This window comes from Erinaceus europaeus, chromosome 1 (genome assembly GCF_950295315.1).
Source record: "Erinaceus europaeus chromosome 1, mEriEur2.1, whole genome shotgun sequence".
Taxonomy (NCBI): Eukaryota; Metazoa; Chordata; class Mammalia; order Eulipotyphla; family Erinaceidae; genus Erinaceus; species Erinaceus europaeus.
Window position 1 is genome coordinate 205433090 of NC_080162.1, and position 21433 is coordinate 205454522.

At 50.0% G+C, this 21433-nt stretch overlaps 1 protein-coding gene across 4 annotated transcripts in view; it reads left to right on the forward strand.

Annotated features, from left to right (window-relative positions):
- The window catches only part of ASAP1 (ArfGAP with SH3 domain, ankyrin repeat and PH domain 1), a 422920-nt gene extending 406811 nt beyond the window's left edge, over window positions 1-16109 (forward strand). For all 4 annotated transcript variants that reach the window (XM_060201453.1, XM_060201446.1, XM_060201440.1 and 1 more), the window contains 3 exons: window positions 1135-1613; window positions 8572-8694; window positions 13349-16109. In XM_060201453.1, coding sequence (XP_060057436.1) covers window positions 1135-1613; window positions 8572-8694; window positions 13349-13423 — 677 coding nt within the window. In that variant the 3' untranslated portion in view covers window positions 13424-16109. The remainder of the gene's footprint in view (window positions 1-1134; window positions 1614-8571; window positions 8695-13348) is intronic.
- The last annotated feature ends 5324 nt before the right edge of the window (window positions 16110-21433 follow it).

A 21433-nucleotide genomic window follows, 5' to 3' on the forward strand; every position in this document is an offset into this window, starting at 1 on the left:
CTTCACGACTTACAAAGCTTTCCCCCTACAGGTGGGGACGAGGGGGGCTCAAACTGGGGTCCTTGTACATTGTATCGTGTGCACTCAACCAGGTGCACCAAGTAGGGTGGAAACAGGATGTGACGTAGAGAGGTTGGCCCGAAAAGAAAACGGTGGAAATCAGGGGGACTACGAGAGGGGACGGAGCAAAAAGACATCATGAACCAGTGGGGATGAAATCAATGCCCTGCAGGCAGGGCGGTGCTTAGTTAACAGTGGTTATGTAAACAGAATACAGTGTTAAGCAGGGGGGATTAAACCAATGAAACAGAAGGCGTTTTAGAAGCAGAATTAGAAGCAGACCAACACCCCTTACCTCTCAATTTCTGACTGTTTCTATTCCTATAAATAAATATTAGTAATAATAATAAACTGTAGAAAAGGAAATCTATTAGCCTTTTTAAGATGGCTACATTTACGTCAGTTTAAGATGGCTACATTTACGTCATAGGCTAAGGAAGGTAAGATGACTTTTCCCTTCTTTTATTATTTGATATTGAGTAGAGACAAAGAGAAATTAGAAAGAAGGGGGAGATAGAGAGGGCGAGAGAGAGACAGAGAGACACCTGCAGCCCTGCTGTGCCACTCACAAAGCTTTCCCTCTGCAGGTGGGGACCGGGGGCTTGAGCCCAGGTCTTTGCACACTGTAGTAGAGTGCGCACTTAACCATGTGCCCCAAGATAACTTTTCCCGTTTTGTTTTCACTCAACTCTGGCAGCTGGTGATGCCAGGGATCAAGCACCACTTACCCACTGTCTCACCAGCCCCAAAGCATTTTCTTTTTTCTTTTCATTCTAGATTTTTCTTGTGGCTGAGAGAGGGAGGGAGGGAGAGACAGAGAGGTTCAGTTGGGTGTCCTTTTCCTGCATAACTGAGGCATAAAGACCATGGGCTGTCACATGGCAGGATTCCCTCCCTCAGTTTCGTCCCTTTTAGCTGTTGGCAGCTGTCCCCCCACCGCCTGGGTGAGCCGGCTGAGTCCCTGAATCGGGCGCTTGGTCAGGGCCTGCTTGTCACCCACAGTGGGAGCAAACCAGTTCTCCTTGGCCACATGTCCTCACGCAGTGCCCTCCTCGCTGTGCTTGTCCCCCACAGTGGCACTAAGAAAGACAGACACAAGCCATCATCTCTCCCTGGACAAAGCCAACGTCTCGCCCGAGGTGTTCCAGAAATCGCAGCCGTTGGCGGATCTGGCCCACAGGCCGCCCCCCGGAGACCTGCCCCCGAAGCCCACAGAACTGGCTCCCAGACCCCAGATGGGCGATTTGCTGCCCAAGCCAGCAGACCTGCCCCCCAGACCCCAGCTCTCAGATTTACCTCCCAAGCCACAGATGAAGGACCTGCCCCCCAAGCCTCAGCTGGGAGGCCTGCTGGCGAAACCCCAGCCTGGAGACGTCTCGCCCAAGGCTCAGCCGGCCGCCGCGGACATGGTCGCGCAGAAGTCACACCCGGCGGATCTGTCCCCGAGCCTGCAACCCCGGGACACCCTTCAGAAGCAGGCGTCGGAGGACTCCGGCGACCTCACCCCCACCCTGTCGGAGATGCCCGTGCCGCTGCCCAGGAAAATCAACACGGTAGGTGGGCGCCCGGGCACAGGCGCGAGTAACGTGTGCCCGGTCTGCATGCAGAGCAGGAGCTGGGACCCCGGGGTGGAGAACAGCCTCGTGACCAGGTCCCAGCCTTCCACGCCCCTTGGCAGGTTTCAGGAGCTAAAGAACCAACAGTATCAATAGCGCCCCAATAGTATCAATAGCGCCCCAGTAGTATTGATAGCGCCCCAATAGTATCAATAGTACCTCAGTGGTATCCTCAGTAGTATCAATAGCGCCTCAATAGTGTCTTGAAAGTATCAGTAGTGCCTCAGTAGTATCCATAGTGCCTCAATAGTATCAATAGCGCCTCAGTAGTATCCATAGCGCCCCAATAGTATCAATAGCGCCTCAGTGGTATCCTCAGTAGTATCCATAGCACCTCAATAGTATCAATAGCGCCTCAGTAGTATCAGTAGCGCCTCAGTAGTATCCATAGCGCCTCAATAGTATCCATAGCGCCTCAGTAGTATCAATAGCATCTCAATAGTATCCATAGCGCCTCAATAGTATCCATAGTGCCCCAATAGTATCAATAGTGCCTCAGTGGTATCCTCAGTAGTATCAATAGCGCCTCAGTAGTATCAATAGCACCTCAGTAGTATCAGTAGTGCCTCAGTAGTATCAGTAGTGCCTCAATAGTATCAATAGCACCTCAGTAGTATCCATAGCGCCTCAATAGTATCAATAGTGCCTCAGTAGTATCAATAGCACCTCATTAGTATCAATAGCACCTCAGTAGTATCAATAGTGCCTCAGTAGTATCCATAGTGCCTCAGTAGTATCAATAGCACCTCAGTAGTATCCATAGCGCCTCAATAGTATCCATAGCGCCTCAGTAGTATCAATAGCGACTCAGTAGTATCCATAGTGCCTCGATAGTATCAATAGTGCCTCAGTAATATCCATAGTGCCTCAATAGTATCAATAGTGCCTCAGTAGTATCGACAGTGCCTCAGTAGTATCAATAGTGCCCCAATAATATTGATAGCACCCCAATAGTATCAATAGTGCCCCAGTAGTATCAAAAGCGCCTCAGTAGTATTCTCAGTAGTATCAGTAGCGCCTCAATAGTATCAAAAGCGCCCCAGTAGCATCAATAGCGCCCCAACAGTATTGATAGCATCCCAGTAGTATCAGTAGTGCCTCAGTAATATCAATAGTACCTCAGTAGTATCAGTAGCACCTCAGTAGTATCAGTAGCACCCCAACAGTATCAGTAGCAGCTCAATAGTATCAGTAGTGCCCCAGTAGCATCAATAGCGCCCCAACAGTATTGATAGCATCCCAGTAGTATCAATAGTGCCTCAGTAGTATCAGTAGCACCTCAGTAGTATCAGTAGCGCCTCAGTAGTATCAGTAGCGCCCCAGTAGTATCAGTAGCGCCCCAGTAGTATCAGTAGCGCCCCAGTAGTATCAGTAGCGCCCCAGTAGTATCAGTAGCGCCCCAGTAGTATCAGTAGCGCCTCAGTAGTATCAGTAGCGCCTCAGTAGTATCAGTAGCGCCCCAGTAGTATCAGTAGCGCCCCAGTAGTATCAGTAGCGCCTCAGTAGTATCAGTAGCGCCCCAGTAGTATCAATAGCACCCCAATAGTATCAGTAGCGCCTCAGTAGTATCAATAGCACCCCAGTAGTATCAATAGCACCCCAATAGTATCAGTAGTACCTCGGTCTCCCATGGGCGCTAGAGAGCTATGAAGGTAGCCGAGCTCGGGAGCCGGTGCTGGAACACCCAGTAGAGCGCACGCCACCATGTGCGGGGACCCAGGTTCAAGCCCTGTGTCACCCCCACCTGTCGGGGAGGGGTCACAGGTGGCGAAGCAGCATCGCACGTGTTTCTTGTTTTCTCTTCCCCTCCTCTCTCGCCCCATCAGAGGAAAGCGAGGGTGCTGGAAATGCTAGAATCATCATGCAGGCACAGAGTCCCAGCACTAACTCGGGCCAAACAAATACAGTGAATGGACCTAAAGACTGGTACATATGGGGGCTGGGTGGTGGCACACCTGGTTAAGCGTTCGTAGTACAAAGTGCAAGGATCCAGGTTCCAGTCCCCGCTACCCACCTGCAGGGTCGTGAAGCAGGTCTGCAGGTGTCTCTCTTTCTCTCTGTCTAGCTGCGCCCCCGCCTCAGTTTCTCTATCCTGTCAGAAAAATGGGGAAAACGGCCACCAGTAGATTCATAGTGCAGGCACCGAGCCTCAGTGATAACCCTGGAGGCAGAAAGCAAAGGAGACTTGCACAGAAGCAGTACCGTGTGGCCACTCTGATGAAACTAAGTGGACACTTGCCTTTCTCCCCACACTTGTTACTTATTTTAATTTTATTAGTGACTTGATAGTGATTTACAAAATTACGAGATAACAGGTATAATTCTGCTCTGTTCCCACCAGCAGAGTCCTGGGTCCCCCTTCCCTCCACTGGAAACTGCAGTGGTTCTCCTAAGATCACACAGATGGGTCGACCAGTATTTCTATAACCATATCTATATTTTTTGCCCTTTTTTTTTTTTTTTGCCATGATCCCAAGATTTGCCTGTGGGGCCATTTCCCCACTCAGGGCTCTGAGGTTTCCCTCCTCGGTCCAGCCCTGCATTTTCCTGGAGTTGTTGCAGGCTGGGCCTGAGGGCCCGAAGGAGATCGCAGTCCCTGAATCTGGCTGAAGTTTCACACCCCTTCATTCTCATCAGATACCTTCTGCTCTGATACAGTGCTTCCATTTTAACACACAAAGGTCTCATCCCTAAAGTGCTTCTTTTTCTGGGGGAAGAGGGGCACACCTTGTTCCAGGGGTGGGGGCGCGGGCGGTGAATCACAAGGGATCTATGCTCAAGGCCCCTGGTTCAAGCCGCCCCTCCACTCCCCCACCTGCAGGGGAGAATTTCACGAGCAGTGAAGCAGGTCTGCAGGTGTCTTTCTCTCTCCCTCTCTGTCTCCCCTCCGCTCTCAATTTCTCTCTGTCCCAGAAGCAGTGGATGCACAGTGCCGGCACCAAGCCCCAGCGATAACCCTGGAGGCCAGAAAAAAAGCCTTGCTCCTAGAAGGCGCCTGTGCCGTGTGTTGGCCGTGGTTGCCCCAGGAAGCATGAGCACTGGGCTGAGGAGCTCTGAGGCAGACCGAGAGCCCCTCCATGAGGCGGACAGCCTGCTCCCTCCCTTCTGCTTTGTCACCCCGGTGTTATGGTAAAACTTTGCTACAAAGGAAAAAGGAAGAGAAAATAAAGTCCATGGGGGCCAGGCAGTAAGTAGCACACGGGGTTAAGTGCACATAGTACTGAGAGCAAAGACCCGGCCAATGATCCCGGTTCGAGCCCCCGGCTCCCCACCTGCAGGGGAGTCGCTTCCCAGGCGGTGAAGCAGGTCTGCAGGTGTCTGTCTTTCTCTCCCCCTCTCTGTCTTCCCCTCCTCTCTCCATTTCTCTCTGTCCTATCCAACAACGACAACAATAATAACTACAACAATAAAACAAGGGCAACAAAAGGGAAGACATAAATAAAATAAAAATAAATTTTAAAAAAAGAATCCACTGCTCCTGGAGGCCATTATCCATTTTATTGAATAGACAGAGAAAAATTGAGAGGGATGGGGAAGATAGAGGGGGAGAGAAAGGCACCTGCAGACTTGCTTTTCCACTTGTGAAGGGACCCCCATGCAAGTGAGGAGCTGGGGGCTCGAACCCAGATCCTTGCACAGGCCCTTTAATGCTGTGTGCACTTACTTAACCAGGTGGACCACTGCCTGTCTCCCCCTCCCCCCACATCTTTGCTCTGACAAGTGCGTTCTCCCAAACCGCCTAGCTCCACAAGGGGTCTTGATATGTGCCAAGTCCCAGTTTGTTTAATCACGTCCGGGTTACCTTGGGGCCCCTGTAGTCTTCCCTGCCATCGATGATCACATCTGGATTTCCTCTGCTTAGGAGACTAAGCCTTCCTGCCGCCGCCTTGCACTGGGCCTTACCCCTGGCCCCCAAGCCAGGAGCAACCCCAGGAACGAGCAGCCTCATCTGTGTGACCGAGGAGAGACCCAGGGACAGAAAGCAAAGGGCAGTAACCCAAAACATTGAGAAGCAAGCCCTGCGTTTTCTTACCCGCTCCTTGCGCTTTGCGCCACGCGCGCTTAACCCACTGCGCTACCGCGGACTCCCGAAGGTCTGCATTTTCAGTCCCTCATTCTTTACTTAGCTGGGTGCCAGACGTCCTCTAGAAAGTGATCTCTCGCGAGTCGGGCGGTAGCGCAGCGGGTTAAGCGCACGTGGCGCAAAGCGCAGGGACCGGCGTAAGGATCCCGCTTCGAGCCCCCGGCTCCCCACCTGCAGGGGAGTCGCTTAACAGGCGGTGAAGCAGGTCTGCAGGTGTCTGTCTTTCTCTCCCCCTCTCTGTCTGCCCCTCCTCTCTCCATTTCTCTCTGTCCTAGCCAACAATGAACAACATCAACAGTAACAACCACAACAAGGTTACAACAACAAGGGCAATAAAAGGGGGAAAAATGGCCTCTAGGAGCAGTGGATTCATGGTGCAGGCACCGAGCCCAGCAATAACCCTGGAGGCAAAAAATTAAAAAAAAAAAAGATCTCTATTTTTATCTCCTCCCACCCCATACAAAGAACTGAAAGTCTAATAAATAAAAGTCCAAATTGAAACAGGTCCAGAAGAGCAGTTTGGGGCGGGGTAGGGTGGGTGGGGTGGAGGGGGGCTGCCTGACAGCCTCTCGAGGTCCAGTGGGTCCTGTGCTGTTGAGCCAGCCTGTGCTGCCTCGCTGCTTTGCCCACAGCCCCAGGAGACTCCAGTGTGCAGACACTGCACGTTTGGCTTGACGTTTCCCAGATCCATTTTTAGACCCTGCTGTCATCTACCGGGAGTCGCTGCTCTGGCTAGGGGAAGCCAGAGCAGAGTGCCACTGGTTTTTGGGTAAAACCAGATTTGATTCCTGTCCATACTGTCTTCCTTTTTTTTTTTTTTTTTTTTGCCTCCAGGGTTATCTCTGGGGCTCAGTGTCTGCACTAGGAATCCACTGCTCCTGGAGGCTGTTTTTTTCCCTTTTGTTGCCCTTGTTGTTTACCATTGTTGTTGTTGTTATTATTGTTACTGCTGTCATTGTTGTTGGATAGGACAGAGAGTAATCAAGAGATGAGGGAAAGACAGACACCTACAGACCTGCTTCACCTTCTGTGAAGTGACCCCTGCCCCCCGCAGGTGGGGAGCCGGGGGCTCAAACCAGAATCCTTACGCCAGTCCTTGGGTTTGGCGCCACGTGTGCTTGACCTGCTGCGCTAGCGCCCAGCCCCACCGTCTTCCTTTCTGATGAAAACCACCAATAGCTTGTGCTCCCTCGTGCCAGTCTGACTCCGCTGCAGGGGATGACAGGTGTTGAGGTGTCTGGGAGCACACAGGACCCAGGGCAGCTGTCACATGCTGTGTCTCTTCCCACCCTGGAGGGGTCTGAGGCTCTGGGAAGTTCACTCACAGGCCCAGGGTCAGTGTGCCCTTCTTGTCGGCTAAAACTCATCTTTTTATTATTATTTATTTATTGGGTAGAGACTGTCAGAAATCCAGAGGGAAGGGAGACAGGCAGAGAGACAGAGACACCTGCAGCCCTGCTTCACCACACTCAAAGCCTTCCACCTGCAGGTGGGGACCAGGGGCTTGAACCTGGGTTCTTGTGCACTATAACATGTGTGCTCAACCAAATGTGTCCACCTGGCCCCTTAAATTCATGGTTTTAATTTTATTATTGACATAATATTGATTTACAAAACTACAAGATGGGAAGCGGGCGGTAGTGCAGCGGGTTAAACGCACATAGCACAGAGCATAAGGACCGGCGTAAGGATCCCGGTTTGAGCCCCCAACTCCCCCCCTGCAGAGGAGTCGCTTCACGGGTGGTGAAGCAGGTGTCTGTCTTTCTCTTCCCCTCTCTGTCTTCCCCTCCTCTCTCCATTTCTCTCTGTCCCATCCAACAATAACGACATCAATCATACCTACAATAAAACAACAAGGGCAACAAAAGGGAATAAATAAATATTTTTTTAAAAAAAGACCTAAAGAGATTAAAAAAATAAGATAACGGGGGTATAACTCCACACTGTTCCCACCGTCAAGAATTCTGTGTCCCCAGTCCCTCCACTGGAAGATACAGCAGTTCTCCTAAGGTTGCAGATATGGGTTAACTATTATTTCTACAACTGTCTGTCAGTATTTGTGTAGATTTGCCCTCCCCCCTCTTATTGTTTTCTCATGGCCCCATCTTCCTTTCCAAGTCCCACCTACACCTGTGTTGGGTAGTCTGCCAGCTCCCCCTGGCTTCTGCTTAACCAAGCACCGGTATGCCTGTATGGGATTGGTTTGATCCCACTCAAGCTGCGGTCTATTTACTTAAATCACTTTTACATTTACATAACATAAAGCACCACCCTCCCTCCAGGGCATTGGTGGTTCAGTGGTAGAATTCTCGCCTGCTCCGCCCCCTCTCCTTGTCACACCCTGATTTTCACCACTTCCTTTTCGCTCCACCCTTTCTACATCACATCCTGTTCACACCCTACTTGGAAAGTATATATAAGGACAGCATTGTGAGTTTTAGTTTAGTTTAGTTTAGCTCGGCTTAGATTGTGCTGCGTCCTGCATGAATAAAGAGATACTGCCTACAGCTCAACCATGACTCCCTGGTCGTCTCTGTCTCCTCTCGCAAAGCCAGCCCAACACACCTGTGACTCCATTCAAATGTCCCTCCCTTTCTCCCCGTCTCTCTCTGGGTCCTGGTGGAGCTGGAGTTCAGAGCCCTCTGGTCATCTTCCCCTGACATTTCTCCCCCACTGGGAGTAGGGACCAAAGTTCTTTAAGGGGAGCAGAAGGCGGGATTTCTGGCTTCTGTAACTGCTTCTCCATAGGACATGGGCTTTGGCAGGTGGATCCACACCCCCCAGCCTGTAAAACTCATTTCTTTATTGAAGGGGAAGAACAAAGTGAGGCGCGTGAAGACCATTTATGACTGCCAGGCAGACAACGATGACGAGCTCACCTTCATCGAGGGAGAGGTGATTGTCGTCACTGGGGAGGAGGACCAGGAGTGGTGGGTAAGTAAGTACCTTGCCCTCCATCCCAGAGCCGTGGGAGGAGGGGAGCGGGGGAGGGCACCGCTGTGTCAGTCGTCTCTGTGGTGGGCGTGGAGACACCCACCTCCCAAGCCCAGCCGTCAGTGCTGCCTGCTGTTTCTGAGTCTCGCCTCTCCCTGCCATTGTGGGCTAGGAAAACTTCTGCTGTGGGACTTCAGAAGTGGGTCAGGGTCAGGAGAAACAGCATTTGCATAGACTTCCCCTTGTCATCTTACAGCCGCCCGTAGCAGCTGGCGATTATTTATTTCTCTCTAGATACGGAAATGAAGTCCGAGGCAGTTAAACGAGCTGCCCGGGCCCCAAGGTAGAAGGCAAGCAAAGCCAAGAGCCTGCATGCTTTGCCCACCACGCCCGCAGTCCCCAGCCAGGCGTCCGCAGCCCACAGGCCTGGGTTTCCTGGTCAGGTTCAGCCCTTTGCCACTCCCTTTCCTCAGGCTGCTTCCTGCACCCAGTTCTCTGTCAGAGGCACTCGGTACCTTCCCCCATGTGGTTCCTGTATGAAAACTTGCTGCCCGGGGCTGGGCAGTGGTGCACCCGGTTCGGCATACACAGTGCTGTGCACAAGGATCCTGACAAGCACCGGTGTTTGAGCCTCCGCTCCTCACCTGCAGGGGGTGCCGGACTCTCCGTGGGGAGGCCTCTTCCTGGCCACAGACTCCTGGCTCACCCGCTCTGTTGCGCACCAGATGCGGGGGGCCCCCAGAGAGAATGGTCTGGGGCAGTAGGAGTGAGCCGACTGGGTCTCTCCCTGTGTCTGTAGCTAGAGACGCAGCCAGAGATCACCAGGGAAATGTCTCGTGCACGATCCGTTTATTGAACAGCAAAGTAGGGCTTATAAGGGGTTGTAGGAGGAAGCAAGTTATCCATCCATCTATGGTTTGGGAGAAGAGGGACAAAGACAAATAGGGGGTTGAGAAAAGGTCAGAGCATCCCTAGTAAATGTTGAACAAGGGGTTTAGTTGATCAAAGAAATGAAGGAAGTAGGGTTGTCAATAACCAGCAGACAGAGAGGAGCCTTAAGAGAGGAGATAGATCATGTAGGATTAGAAGGTCCGGAGTGGGTGCAGGAGTAAGGAGAATATTCCTGGTTATAGTTTGACAGAGCAGAACAATGACGTGTGGGCCATGTAGGATCAGAGAAGAGGGACTTCTATTAACCTCTGAGTAAACAAACCAACTGGTTTGGGAACAAGGAAATGGGCTGCATGTAGCGTCTTTTGTGAGGCAGTGAGACTGACAGAGGGAATTTCCTGGTGGTCGTATTCCTCCATGCTCGATCTCAAGTGGAGAGAGACTGACAGAAAGGCTGGGCCATCCAGGTCCACACCATGCTCAGCCTGGCCTCACAAGTTCCCTACAAGGGGGGACACTTGATATGCCATGATGCAGACCTACCACAGGTGTCTCTCTCCCTCTCTGTCTCCCTTCCTCTCTGTTTCTCTCTGTCCTGTCATATGAAATGGAAGAGATGGCCACTGGGAGTGGTGGATTTGTAGTGCCGGCACTGAGCCCCAGTGATAAAACTGGAGGCCCAGAGAAACAAACAAAAAAACTTGCCGCCCAGGAGTCAGCACAGAAAGGGATCACTGTGACGCTGTGTGGTGTTCAGAGGCCCCTGCAAAGGCCGAGTGACGGAAGGTCCACCAGCTGCCAGCCAGAGGGGGCAGTGGAGAGCAACCCCTTGCACGCTGCCTACTTGACATTTGCCAGTTCCGCCCCTGGCAGCCTGAGCTCCACCTGCACCAAGGAACCTGATCTTTGTCCCAGGACAGAGACCTGTGGCTCACAGGTGACCTGCTAGTGCCCAGAAACACACGTGTTCATACACAGAAATCTGTGTTCTTTTTATTTTTTATTTTTTTTAATATCTTTATTTATTTATTGGATAGAGGCAGCCAGAAATTGAGAGGAGGAAGGGAGAGAGACAGAGAGACACCTGCAGCCCTGCTTCACCACTCACAAAGCTTTTCCCCTGCAGGTGGGGACCGGGGGCTCGAACCCGGGTCCTTGTACACTGTATTGTGTGTGCTCAGCCAGGTGCACCACCACCCGGCCCCAAAATGTGTGTTCTTTTTTGTTTGTTTGTTTATTTATTTGCCTCCAGGCTTGTTGATGGGGCTCGGTGCCTGCACCATGAATCCACTGCTCCTGGAGGCCATTTTCCCCCCTTTGTTGCAGTAAAATGTGTGTTCTTACACACACGTGTAGGTGCAGGCCTTGGCTCTTGTTCATTTGGACCAGGACAGTGACTTGAAATTCTTGGGTTTGTTTGATTTTTGTTTTGAAAGAGAGAAAGAGAGAGGGAGAGACCACAACACCAAAGCTTTAGGCAGTGCAGCAAGGGGCAGGCTCCCACCTGGGTCACACACATGGTAAAGCGGCCGCCACCCAAGCGGCCTGTTTCACTGGCTGGCGGCTTGAGGTTCTTGGGCAAAGCTGTAGGTGTTTTGCTTAGACTGACACAGTGACTCCGCTCGGCCCTTTGGGTAGATCAGGCAGTTCACAAAGACATTTTTGATCATTAAGACCTAGGAAAAGAGAGCATGTTAGAAGCCAGGGATGTAGGGCCGGGCAGTGGCGCACCTGGTTGAGCGCACATGTTACAGGGCACAAGGACCCCAGTTCAAGCCTCCAGTCCCCACCAGCAGAGGGAAAGCTTTGTGAGTGGTGAAGCGGGGCTGCGGGTGTCTCTCTGTCTCTCTCCTTCTCTATCTCTCCTTTTCCTCTTGATTTCTGTCTCTATTCTATAAGTAAAGATAACAAAGACTTTTTTTTAAAAGCCAGGGATACCAATAGCCGTCCTATGAGACACAGGCCAACCCTCTGTGATGCAGAACGGCCTGGCTCAGAATGTCAAGGAGTCCGGAAGTTGAGAAGCCTTGGGCTAAAGCAGTGAGGTCTTTTACTTTCATAAAGGGCCAGGCTAGGAGACGGCCCAGGTAGCCTGTCTTAGTCTGGAGCCTACTTGAGAGCCACCTCAGCGTCATGACAGAGACGGGTGCTGAAGTCCCCAGTTCATTGCTTACCCCCTCTGCGATGTCCTTCCATTAAGCCTCGGTTTCTTCTTCTGAGAAGTGGAACTTGTATGACTGCACCAGGACCTCCCAGTCAGAGCTCACTCTTGATGGTGGTGTTATCATGAGCAGTGTTTTTGCCTCCAGAGCCATTGCCGGGGCTCAGTGCCTGCACCAGGAACCTACTGCTCCTGGAGGCCTTCACCCCACCTTTTGTTGGCCTTGTTGCTGTAGCCTTGTTGTGGTTATTATGGTTATTGTTGATGTCATTCGTTGTTGGATAAGACAGAGAGAAATGGAGAGAGGAGGGGAAGACAGAGAGGGGGAGAGAAAGACAGACACCTGCAGACCTGCTTCACCGCCTGTGAAGAGACTCCCCTGCAGGTGGGGAGCCGGGGGCTCGTGCTTTGCGCCACATGTGCTCAACCTCCTGCACCACCGCCCAACCCCCAGTGAGTAGCGCTCTTATATTTGCTTAGTGGCTGTGACAGAGCCTCCTGGAGCCTCCAGTGCCATCAGCATATATGCCTAGGCAGACATGAAAGGAACTCCAAACTCCTCAGGAGAACAGTGTGGAGAGGCTGCCACCATACAGCCCCACTTGCACACCACCGGGAGTGTGTATCTTCTCCTGAGTGGCCCCATCAGTCTCTGCCCCCGATGTCAGCACAGGGCCTCCCCGCTGCTGCTCCACCCTCTGGGGACAGTAGCAATGGAGACTCACAGTTGCATTTGGTGAGCCTGGGGGTGGGGGGGGTGTCCTCCCTTCAGCAGTATATTTGTTGGTGAAACTCAGACCGGAGGTAACACCTCAACTGGCAAGCTGCCGGACTGACACTAGTCACTCCCAAGTAGATATGGGCTTTCAGCCCCAGGAGTCTCTCCTTAGGCCCCTCTCTGTCCACGAGCCACACGTGTTTGCACTCACCCGTGACTTGGTGGGTTCCCAAAGTATCCCGAGTCTTGTCTTGTGATCTCAATTGATCTTTGTTCACAGACAAGTTCTTGACGGGTTGACTGACCGTGTGTGTGTGTGATTTTATTGCAATCCATAATAATTTTGACATCATCTCACAGTAAGCCTGAGGATAAAGGACTTTTTATTATTATTTGAATTATTAGTAGTGAGCCGATGTTGGGTATAGGACAAGGGAGTTTTTAGCATTACTTTACAGACAAGAGGCTTAGCAGGATTTCCCTAGGCCCCCAGCAGGAAGAAGAGTCTGGCACCCCGGCCCAGACCATGCACTCTGCAGTGCGCAGCCTGCGTGAGACCCCCACAGGGTAACCCAGTTCCCACTGACCCTTCGTGAGTCAAGCGAGTGAGGCGCTCAGAACTGTCTCCCCGCCACAAGCAGCTCCCATCCAGGCAAAGGGAGACCCCTGTCCAAATGCTGAGTCTTGCAGCTTTCTTGCTATTTTCTTGTTTCAGGATGTAGTTTCTTGCCAGCTGCTTCCTGCAGTTCCTCAGAGGGAGGGGGCGGGGGAGCCTGGATTCTCCCAAGGTCTGAGGACAAACTCCAGCAATCTGGACTTACTGCCCTTACCCCCAGGAAGCCACTTACCACCTCCAGTCTGCCAACTCTCCTTTCTCCCTGCAGATCGGCCACATTGAAGGGCAGCCGGAGAGGAAGGGGGTCTTCCCAGTGTCCTTTGTTCACATCCTGTCCGACTAGCAACAAGCAGAACTGTTCAGATTGTCCACACCTACCCTTCACGCAGGACTGCTGGCTTCACGTCACCCCGTGCACACCGTGTACATAGCTGCTGGAATGGAACGAGGAGCCCCCTGCAAGGGCCCCTCAGGAGGGGAGTGTAGTGTGTGCTGTAAATATGTCCTTTGGTCTTCTGCCTCTGCCAGTATTAGGATAGCCTCGGGACCCGGCACGCCGTTACTGGCTTGCCAAAGCCACCCTTGGCAACTAGCACTTGCATCTCCTTCTCTGCGCTGTTTTCCAAGCAAACAAAAGCAGGAATATAGGAACTTCCAGCTTCGCGAATACAAGTGTTCTCCAGCATCCGTTAAAAGGCATAGACTTGACTCTGTGCCCCCAACAATGCAGTATTCTCAATCGTGTTACTGAACATGCGATACCTTAGCAAAGAGGTGGGTTCTGTTTGCCCAGGTGACACGTTAGCTCCATGACAGACCGGCCTGTAGTTAGTTGCCTGTGTACACTGTTCCCAGCTGCAAAAACCCACTTTGGTATTTATTATGGGGAAAAGAGCTCAGTTAAATGTGTTACTCCTTCAGCAAAATATTCATTGACCTAAAAAAAAAAAAAAAAACCTTTGGTGGCATTTCACAATGTCAGCAGCCTCATGCAAGTATAGACAAGTGGACTGAGTTCCTTCTTAATAAAGGTGAGTGCCCCCCCAGATATTATTACCTCATTATGCAAAAAGAACATATCCTTCATAACTATTTTGACGAAAGTTTCAAACACACCAGATGGAGTTCAACTTAAAGGAACCAAGGACTGCCAGACGTCCTTAGCCTCAACATTACACATGCTTAGAAGCTTACCTGAAATCTGCCTTTTATAAAGGAATAGTTATGGATAAGTTGAACTCTACTTTTTTTTTTTTTAAACTCGATGGCCATTAAAGCAGACATTGTAAGATCGCTACGATACTTGCTTCTAGCCCGTCACTTGACTTTTTTTCTCCAGAGTATGAATCTGCACACACTTAACAATCACACCCATCAAGTGCTGCCTAAGCCTCTTTTCTGAGTTGCATTCCTGGATAAATTTAAAAGTGTTTAGAAGATTTCCCCACGAAGATGATGGCATTGAACAAGTCAGCTCTTCACACCTTTCCCCACTGTAGAATTCAGGTGCTGAAACTAACTAGCCTTTCCCTTTCCCACGCTCTCCACTAAGCCCCAGCTGTGGTTACGTTTTTCCAGTCTTAAGCTCTATTCAATAAATATGTTGCCTTCAAGTTGATTCAGATCCAGGTTTTTGAAAGCTGCTATGGACCGCACTGTGAGAAACACTCTCCACCCCCACCCCCACCCCCACCCCCATTGGGTCTTTCCCCCTCTCGGTTTTCTTCCATCCTCTGAGTGTTTATCAGACCACTAGGAACACCAGGAGCGTTCAGGTCTTTTTCATCAGTCTGCGTTTTTGGAAAAGGACACAAAGCGTTTTCACTCCGCTGTTGCTTGGGGAGGGTTCTCTGGTTTTGAAGCTCCTGTGTCACTCTGGTTTTACATTCGCTTAAAACTGCTCTGCTGGCAATAGCACAGAAAACTAATATTTGTAAGCAGATAATCTTGGCAACAAGTGAGAAGTGTTCATTTCACAGAAGCACAACTCCCAACCAAACCTGTAAGATTTAAAAAAAAAAAAAAAACTCTCTTGAATAAAAGTCACAGTGCTCAGTGATGATTACTTTAGTTCTGCTTACATGATAACTAAGAAAACTTTGTAGCCACATAATAAAAATGAACCTTGCATGACAGACCTGCAGCATTATCAGCTGTTACTGGAAAATGATCGTAAGAATCGCTTCCTCAATGCGACGGCACATGAGAGCCCACACAAAATGGCAGCAGCAGGGCCCAGAGGCCTGGTGGTGGAGGGTCCTGGCGGGCTCCGTGCCTCAGCCTCTCTGGTGTCAGGACAAGAAATCAGCTGAGGTTGTGTGGTGACCCTGTTGATCCCATTGACGCGTTTTAAGTTGCATTGAAGAGCTATTCATTTTTGTGGCCTATAGTATTTTAAACTGATGTCAAAATAAACTGGTTTTGAAAAAACACCTGAAAATGAAATGCCTGAAGTTCCGGGGTGTCCTTGTCTATTCTTTTTCCCTGATCGCAACAGCTTACGTGAATATGTTTTTAATAATGTGTTTTCGTTTGTTTGTTTTTAATCAGGAATCGGAGTTCTTTCTGGTCTTGCTTACTGTGGGACATAGGAAAACTAGATATAAATACCTTCAATGATCTTAGTTCAGTTTAAATCTGATATTGTATTTTAACTCAGTAAGCCACTCTGCAATTTTGTACCTGATAGAGTATTTTGAAGGTTTGAAACCTTATGAAAAAAATAGCTAATTAGTTTTCCCCTCCAGAGGGAAAAATTATCTTCTGAAAATAGTGTGTCTTCTTTTACTGTTGAACAGCAACTGCTATTTATTTTTTTATTGCCTAGAACTTCAACATGTTGTGTAGGAATCCCATAGTACCACTAATTACATTTCAGATTCTCATTTGGATGTCACAGTCAAACATCAGTACACTTGTCATTTCCCATGTATTTAATGTGACAGTCTTTCAGTACTGTATATGTTAATTTCTACTTTTTTAATATTTAAAATTGCTTTTAAATAAACATATTCTCAGTTGATCCCAAACATCTGAAATTGGGCCATTTTGTGTCCCCATCCACCCCCCCCCCCCCGCCCGTTCTTCTGACTGAAGAAAATCGGAGACTTCATGTGGCTCTTCTTTGGGGCACAGGGTGTGGCACACGTCATTCCAGCACCCACGTGAATGCTGGTTTTGGACACATAGAATCAGACGTCATTTTCCTCAGCTGACAGACCATGACATCCACTTCATCTCCACTCTCAGCTTTGCAGCACCCACGTCTGTTCCTGCCTGTGTGAGGCGATGGGGGGATTCGCTGCCTGGACCTGGGGAAGGCTCTCTTTCTGTCACGCAGTTCTCACTGTGAGCTCTGCCTGCCGGGCACTGAGGAGACTCAGGTCTGCATTATCTCCCCTAATCCTCAGCAGTCTGGGGTTGCTAAGAGTCTTAGCTCTGCAGAGCCTGGTCAGGAAAGCTCCAATTCACTGTGCAGAAGGCTAGTGCTAGTGAGTCAAAGACCCGGCCAGAGTCCTGACAGGTGGTCTTGGCTCCAGGTCTGTCCTGGGCATCTTCACCATAGGGAAGACACAAAGCTTTAGCCAGAGCTGTGCAGAGGCAGAAAGCTGACATAGATAAGGGTGTTGGATTCTGGACGCGTAAATCTCCACATGACATCTGTCTCCTGAAAACTGGTAGATTTTGAGGCCTGTTTATACAGCCCACAGACCACGCTACCAGCAAAAATGGGCTTTGGCACAGAAACCAGTGACAATGAGAAAGTGTCTGGGAGAGGCTGACAACTGGACATTTCAGACAAGGTGCAGCCAGATTTTTTCTTTCCGTTTTTGCCTCCAGGGTTCTCTCTAGGGCTTGGTGCCCACACTATGAATCCACTGCTCCTGGTGGCCATTTTTTCCATTTCCTTGGAGAAGACAGATAGAAGTTGACACGGGAGGGGGAGAGAGACATCTATCTGCAGTCCTGCTTTGCTGCTTGTGAAGCATCCCCCCCGCAGGTGGGAAGCCAACGGCTCGAACCGGGGTCCTTGCTTAGCGCTATGTGCACTTAACTGGGTGCACTGCCCTCTCCCACCCCGATTTCCATCTAATTACAGTTTCAGTGTTCTGCATGGTTAGATGTGGGTGCCTTTTTCTCTCTTTTTCTTTTATTTATTCCCTTTGTTGCCCTTGTTGCTGTTATTGTTGTCATCGCCGCTGTTGTTGGATAGGACAGAGAGAAATGGAGAGAGGACAGAGAGGGGGAGAGAAAGACACCTGCAGACCTGCTTCACCGCCTGTGAAGCGACTCCCCTGCAGGTGGGGAGCTGCGGGTTCGAACCGGGATCTTTACGCCGGTCCTTGCGCTTTGTGCCACTTGCGCTTAACCTGCTGCGCTACCGCCCGGCTCCCCCGCCCCTTTTTTTTTTTAATGGGCGTGCCATAGAGTATACAGGCTACCACTGAGCTACATTTCTGACCCTCCATACTTGAGTCTGTCTGTCTGTCTGTCTGTAGCCCAGAGCCAGCAGGCACCCGTTTTGAAAGCAGTTCCTCCATCATGCTACATCCTGGGCAGCCCAGTCTCCCAGGCATCTTCACCTCTGTGGCCGTGAACAGTGATGGCGGGCAGGCCTGTGCTGCTTTGCCTGGTGAGAGACCAGAACATTCCCGGGTCATGCATGGCGCTGGAGGCTGAGCCTTAGGTCTCATGCGGCCACCGGTGAGATGCCTCCCAGCGCCCGTGCCTGCTTCTGGTTCACTCAGTGCTCAGAGGAGGAAGTCCGCCCCTAGCAGCAGTGTGAGTCCAAGGCTTCACAGCAGCCTCCCGGGTGCTCCTCACATGGGTGGCCTCACAACCGAGGTAGCCGCTGGCTTTGCCGTCACCGATTCTAGTGGTCGCGTGATGCAAAGAACAGCCAGGAGAAATTCAGGTATTATGAACTTCCAATTTTATTCTGAGAAGGACAAGCTTATATAGCCAGTGGAACAAAGAATATTTTTCACAATGTCAATAAACATAGGTTTTCAAAAGGTCAGTACCCCCATGGTGGGGAGAGAGAGCTAGGAATGACAGGAATTGATGAGTTATCAAAAGGTCAAGCAGTTAGTTTCCATGAGGCAAGAGTTGTTAATTATCTAAAGGTATTAAGAAAAACACGGTGGTTAAACCAGTAGAGTGAGATAAAGCAGAGAAGGGCAGAGTTTGATGGAAATCATGGTGATTGAAGAATCTAGGAAGTGAGGTGTGGGGGTCTCACTGTTGAGTTACTGGCAAGGCAGTGTGATGAAGTGTCTGCTTTGTATGTGATCAAAAGATGGTGAACTTACGTGAACATAGTGAACTTTACGTGAACTTTCAAGCAGGCAGCCATTTGGTCTGCAGCAGAGGAATCAGTTAAGTGTGAGAGGTTGCAGGCCTCTGTGAAGCCTGGGAGTCTGACAAAGGGGAAACTGAGTCTGGAAAAGCGTTTCCCTCCAAGCTCTATCCCTGAGAGGGAGAGACTGACAGGTGGGTGTCTTTTCAGGCCCCCATCTCAAGGATGGGCAGTCCCTGTGCTCTACCCTGCTCTCACATTATCCACACCTGGGCCTGGCCTCCCCCAAATTGCTTCGTGTTCTTTTTGTGTTCCTGATTCCCAGGACTGGGGAAGTGAGGGGGTTACCATAAACATGCAGCCTCTTCTCCTGGGCTCTCCTCCCAACACCTCATTTGTTTTCTCACCTGTCCCAAGTGGAAATAGTAATACACAATTTTATTTTTAGTTATATTATTTATGTATGTTGCATAGAGACAGAGAAATTGAATAGGGGGAGACAGAAAGGGAGAGAGAGAGAGAGAGACCTACAACCCTGCTTCACCACTTGTGAAGCTTTCCCTCTGCAGGTGGGGGACGAGGGGCTTGAACCTGGGTCTTTGAGCACTGTAATGTGTGCACTTAACCAAGTGAGCCACTGCCTGGCGCATATATATATATATATATATATATATATATATATATATATATATATATATATATATATAGTCACCAGGCTTATCACTGGATCTCAGTTCCGGCACAATGAATCCACCATTCCCAGTGGCCAGTCTCACACCCATCCCTCCCTTTATATATATTTTTCCTCTCTGCTTTATTTGATAGGGCAGAGAGAAATTGAGGTGGGAAAGGGAAACAGAGAGAGAGAAGACACCTGCAGACCTGCCACACTGCTTGTGAAGCGCCCCCTGCAGGTTGGGAGCAGGGGCTCAAACCCTGGTGCTTGTGCGCTCTAATGTGTGTACTCAACCAGGTGCACCGCCACCTGGCCCCTGTATGCATTTTTTAAATTTTGTATTTGTTATTAATAGTTTGTCACAAGACTGTAAGAAGACATTGTCTAGTTCTACCCCACACCCACTATCAAAGTTCTGTAACACCACTCTCTCTTTTTTTTTAACTTGTTTATTTATTCCCTTTTGTTGCCCTTGTTTGTTGGTATGTTTCTAATTCTACTTCTAAAAACCTTTTCTGTTTCATTTGGTTTAAATCCCCCCTGCTTAACACTATTCTATTTACATAACCTCTGTTAACAAGCACCACCTTCCCTCCAGGGCATTGGTGGTTCAGTGGTAGAATTCTCACCTGCTCCACCCCCTCTCCTTGTCACACCCTGATTTTCACCAGTCACTTTTCTGTCCACCGTCTCTGCCTCGCATCCTGTTCCCACCCTACTGGGCTAGTATATTTATAAGGACAAGATTGTTTGTAGTTTTTAGTTTAGCTTAGCTTGCGTCCTGCATGAATAAAGAGATACTGCGTGCTGTACAACCCAGCCATGAGTCCCTGGTCGTCTGTTACCCGCCCGTGAAGCCAGCCCGGCAAAAACAACACTTGTTGTTTTATTGTTGTAGTTATTATTGTTACTGATGTTGTCATTGTTGGATAGGACAGAGAAATGAAGAGAGATGGGGAAGACAGAGAGGGGGAGAGAAAGACACCTGCAGACCTGCTTCACCACCTGTAAAGCGACTCCCCTGCAGGTAGGAAGCTGGGGGCTCGAACCCGGATCCTCATGCTGGTCCTTGCGCTTTGCGCCACCTGTGGTTAACCCGCTGCACTACCGCCCAACTCCCCTGTATGTATTTTTTTTAATATCACCTTGTTTTAGTGAGAGTGATACAGAAAGAAAGACCAGAACTCTGCTCAGCTCTGGCTCATGGTGGTGCTGGGGATTGAACCTGGGACTTTGGAGCCTCAGGTATGAAAGTCTTTTGCAGAACCATTATACTGTCTCTCTAGCCCAAATACATATATATATATATTACATAGTTGGGGTTTTTTTGCCTCCAGAGTTATGGCTAGATCTCAGTGCCTGCACTATGAATCCATTGCTCCTGGAGGCCATCTTTTTTCCATTGCTGTTGCTATTATTATTGTTGCTGCTGCTGCTGTTGTTGTGGATAGGACAGAGAGAAATTGAGAGAGGAGGGGAAGACAGAGGAGAGAGAGAGAGACCTGCTTCACCACTTGTGGAGCAACCCCCCTGCAGGTGGGGTTCTGGGCGCTTGAACTGGTATCCTTGCACTTTGTACTATGTGCGCTTAACCCATTGTGCTACTGCCTGGCCCCCAGATAGATAGTTCTTTATGAGAGATACAAAAAGAAATAACAAGAGTACAGCTCAGCTCTGGCTTGTGATGGTGCTGGGGACGGAGGTTTGTACCTTGCAGCCTCAGGCATGGAAGTGTCGGAGAGAGACCATGCTATCTTCCCAGCACCAAGTAGCAGTCTCACCTCCCTGAATCCGTAGTCCACAGATAATCTGGAAGGCGTGGACTCCCTTTTCTAGCTGACATTTCTGTGCTGAAGATGCCTCTGCTCCTACATTTGAGCAGAGAAAGGTACTTAGGGACAGGGCGTAATACAGTGACGCACGCGACAGACTTTGATGCCTGAGTCTTGGTTCAATTTCCAGCGCCACCATAAGCCAGAACTGAGCAGTGCTCTGGTTAAAAGAAAGGAAGAGGGGCTTGACATGGTGCAGAGCCCATATGTTACCAAATATAAGGACTCGGGTTCAAGCCCAGCGCCTACCTGCAGGGAGAAAGTTTCACAAAAAGTGAAGCAGTGCTGCGAATGTCTCTCTTCCCCTCTCTCTCTTATTGATTAATTTTATTATTGGAACACAAACAGAGAGGAGAGGGAGAGAGAGAGACAGAGACACCTGCAGCCCTGCTTCACCACTCGTGAAGCTTTCCCCCTGCAGGTGGGCACCAGGGGCTTGACCCTGGTCCTTGCTCACTGTAATGTGAGTGCTTAACCAGGTGCGCCACCACCTGGCCTCTCTCTCTCTCCCTCTCTGTTGCCCTCTTCCGTCTCAGTTTCTCTCTC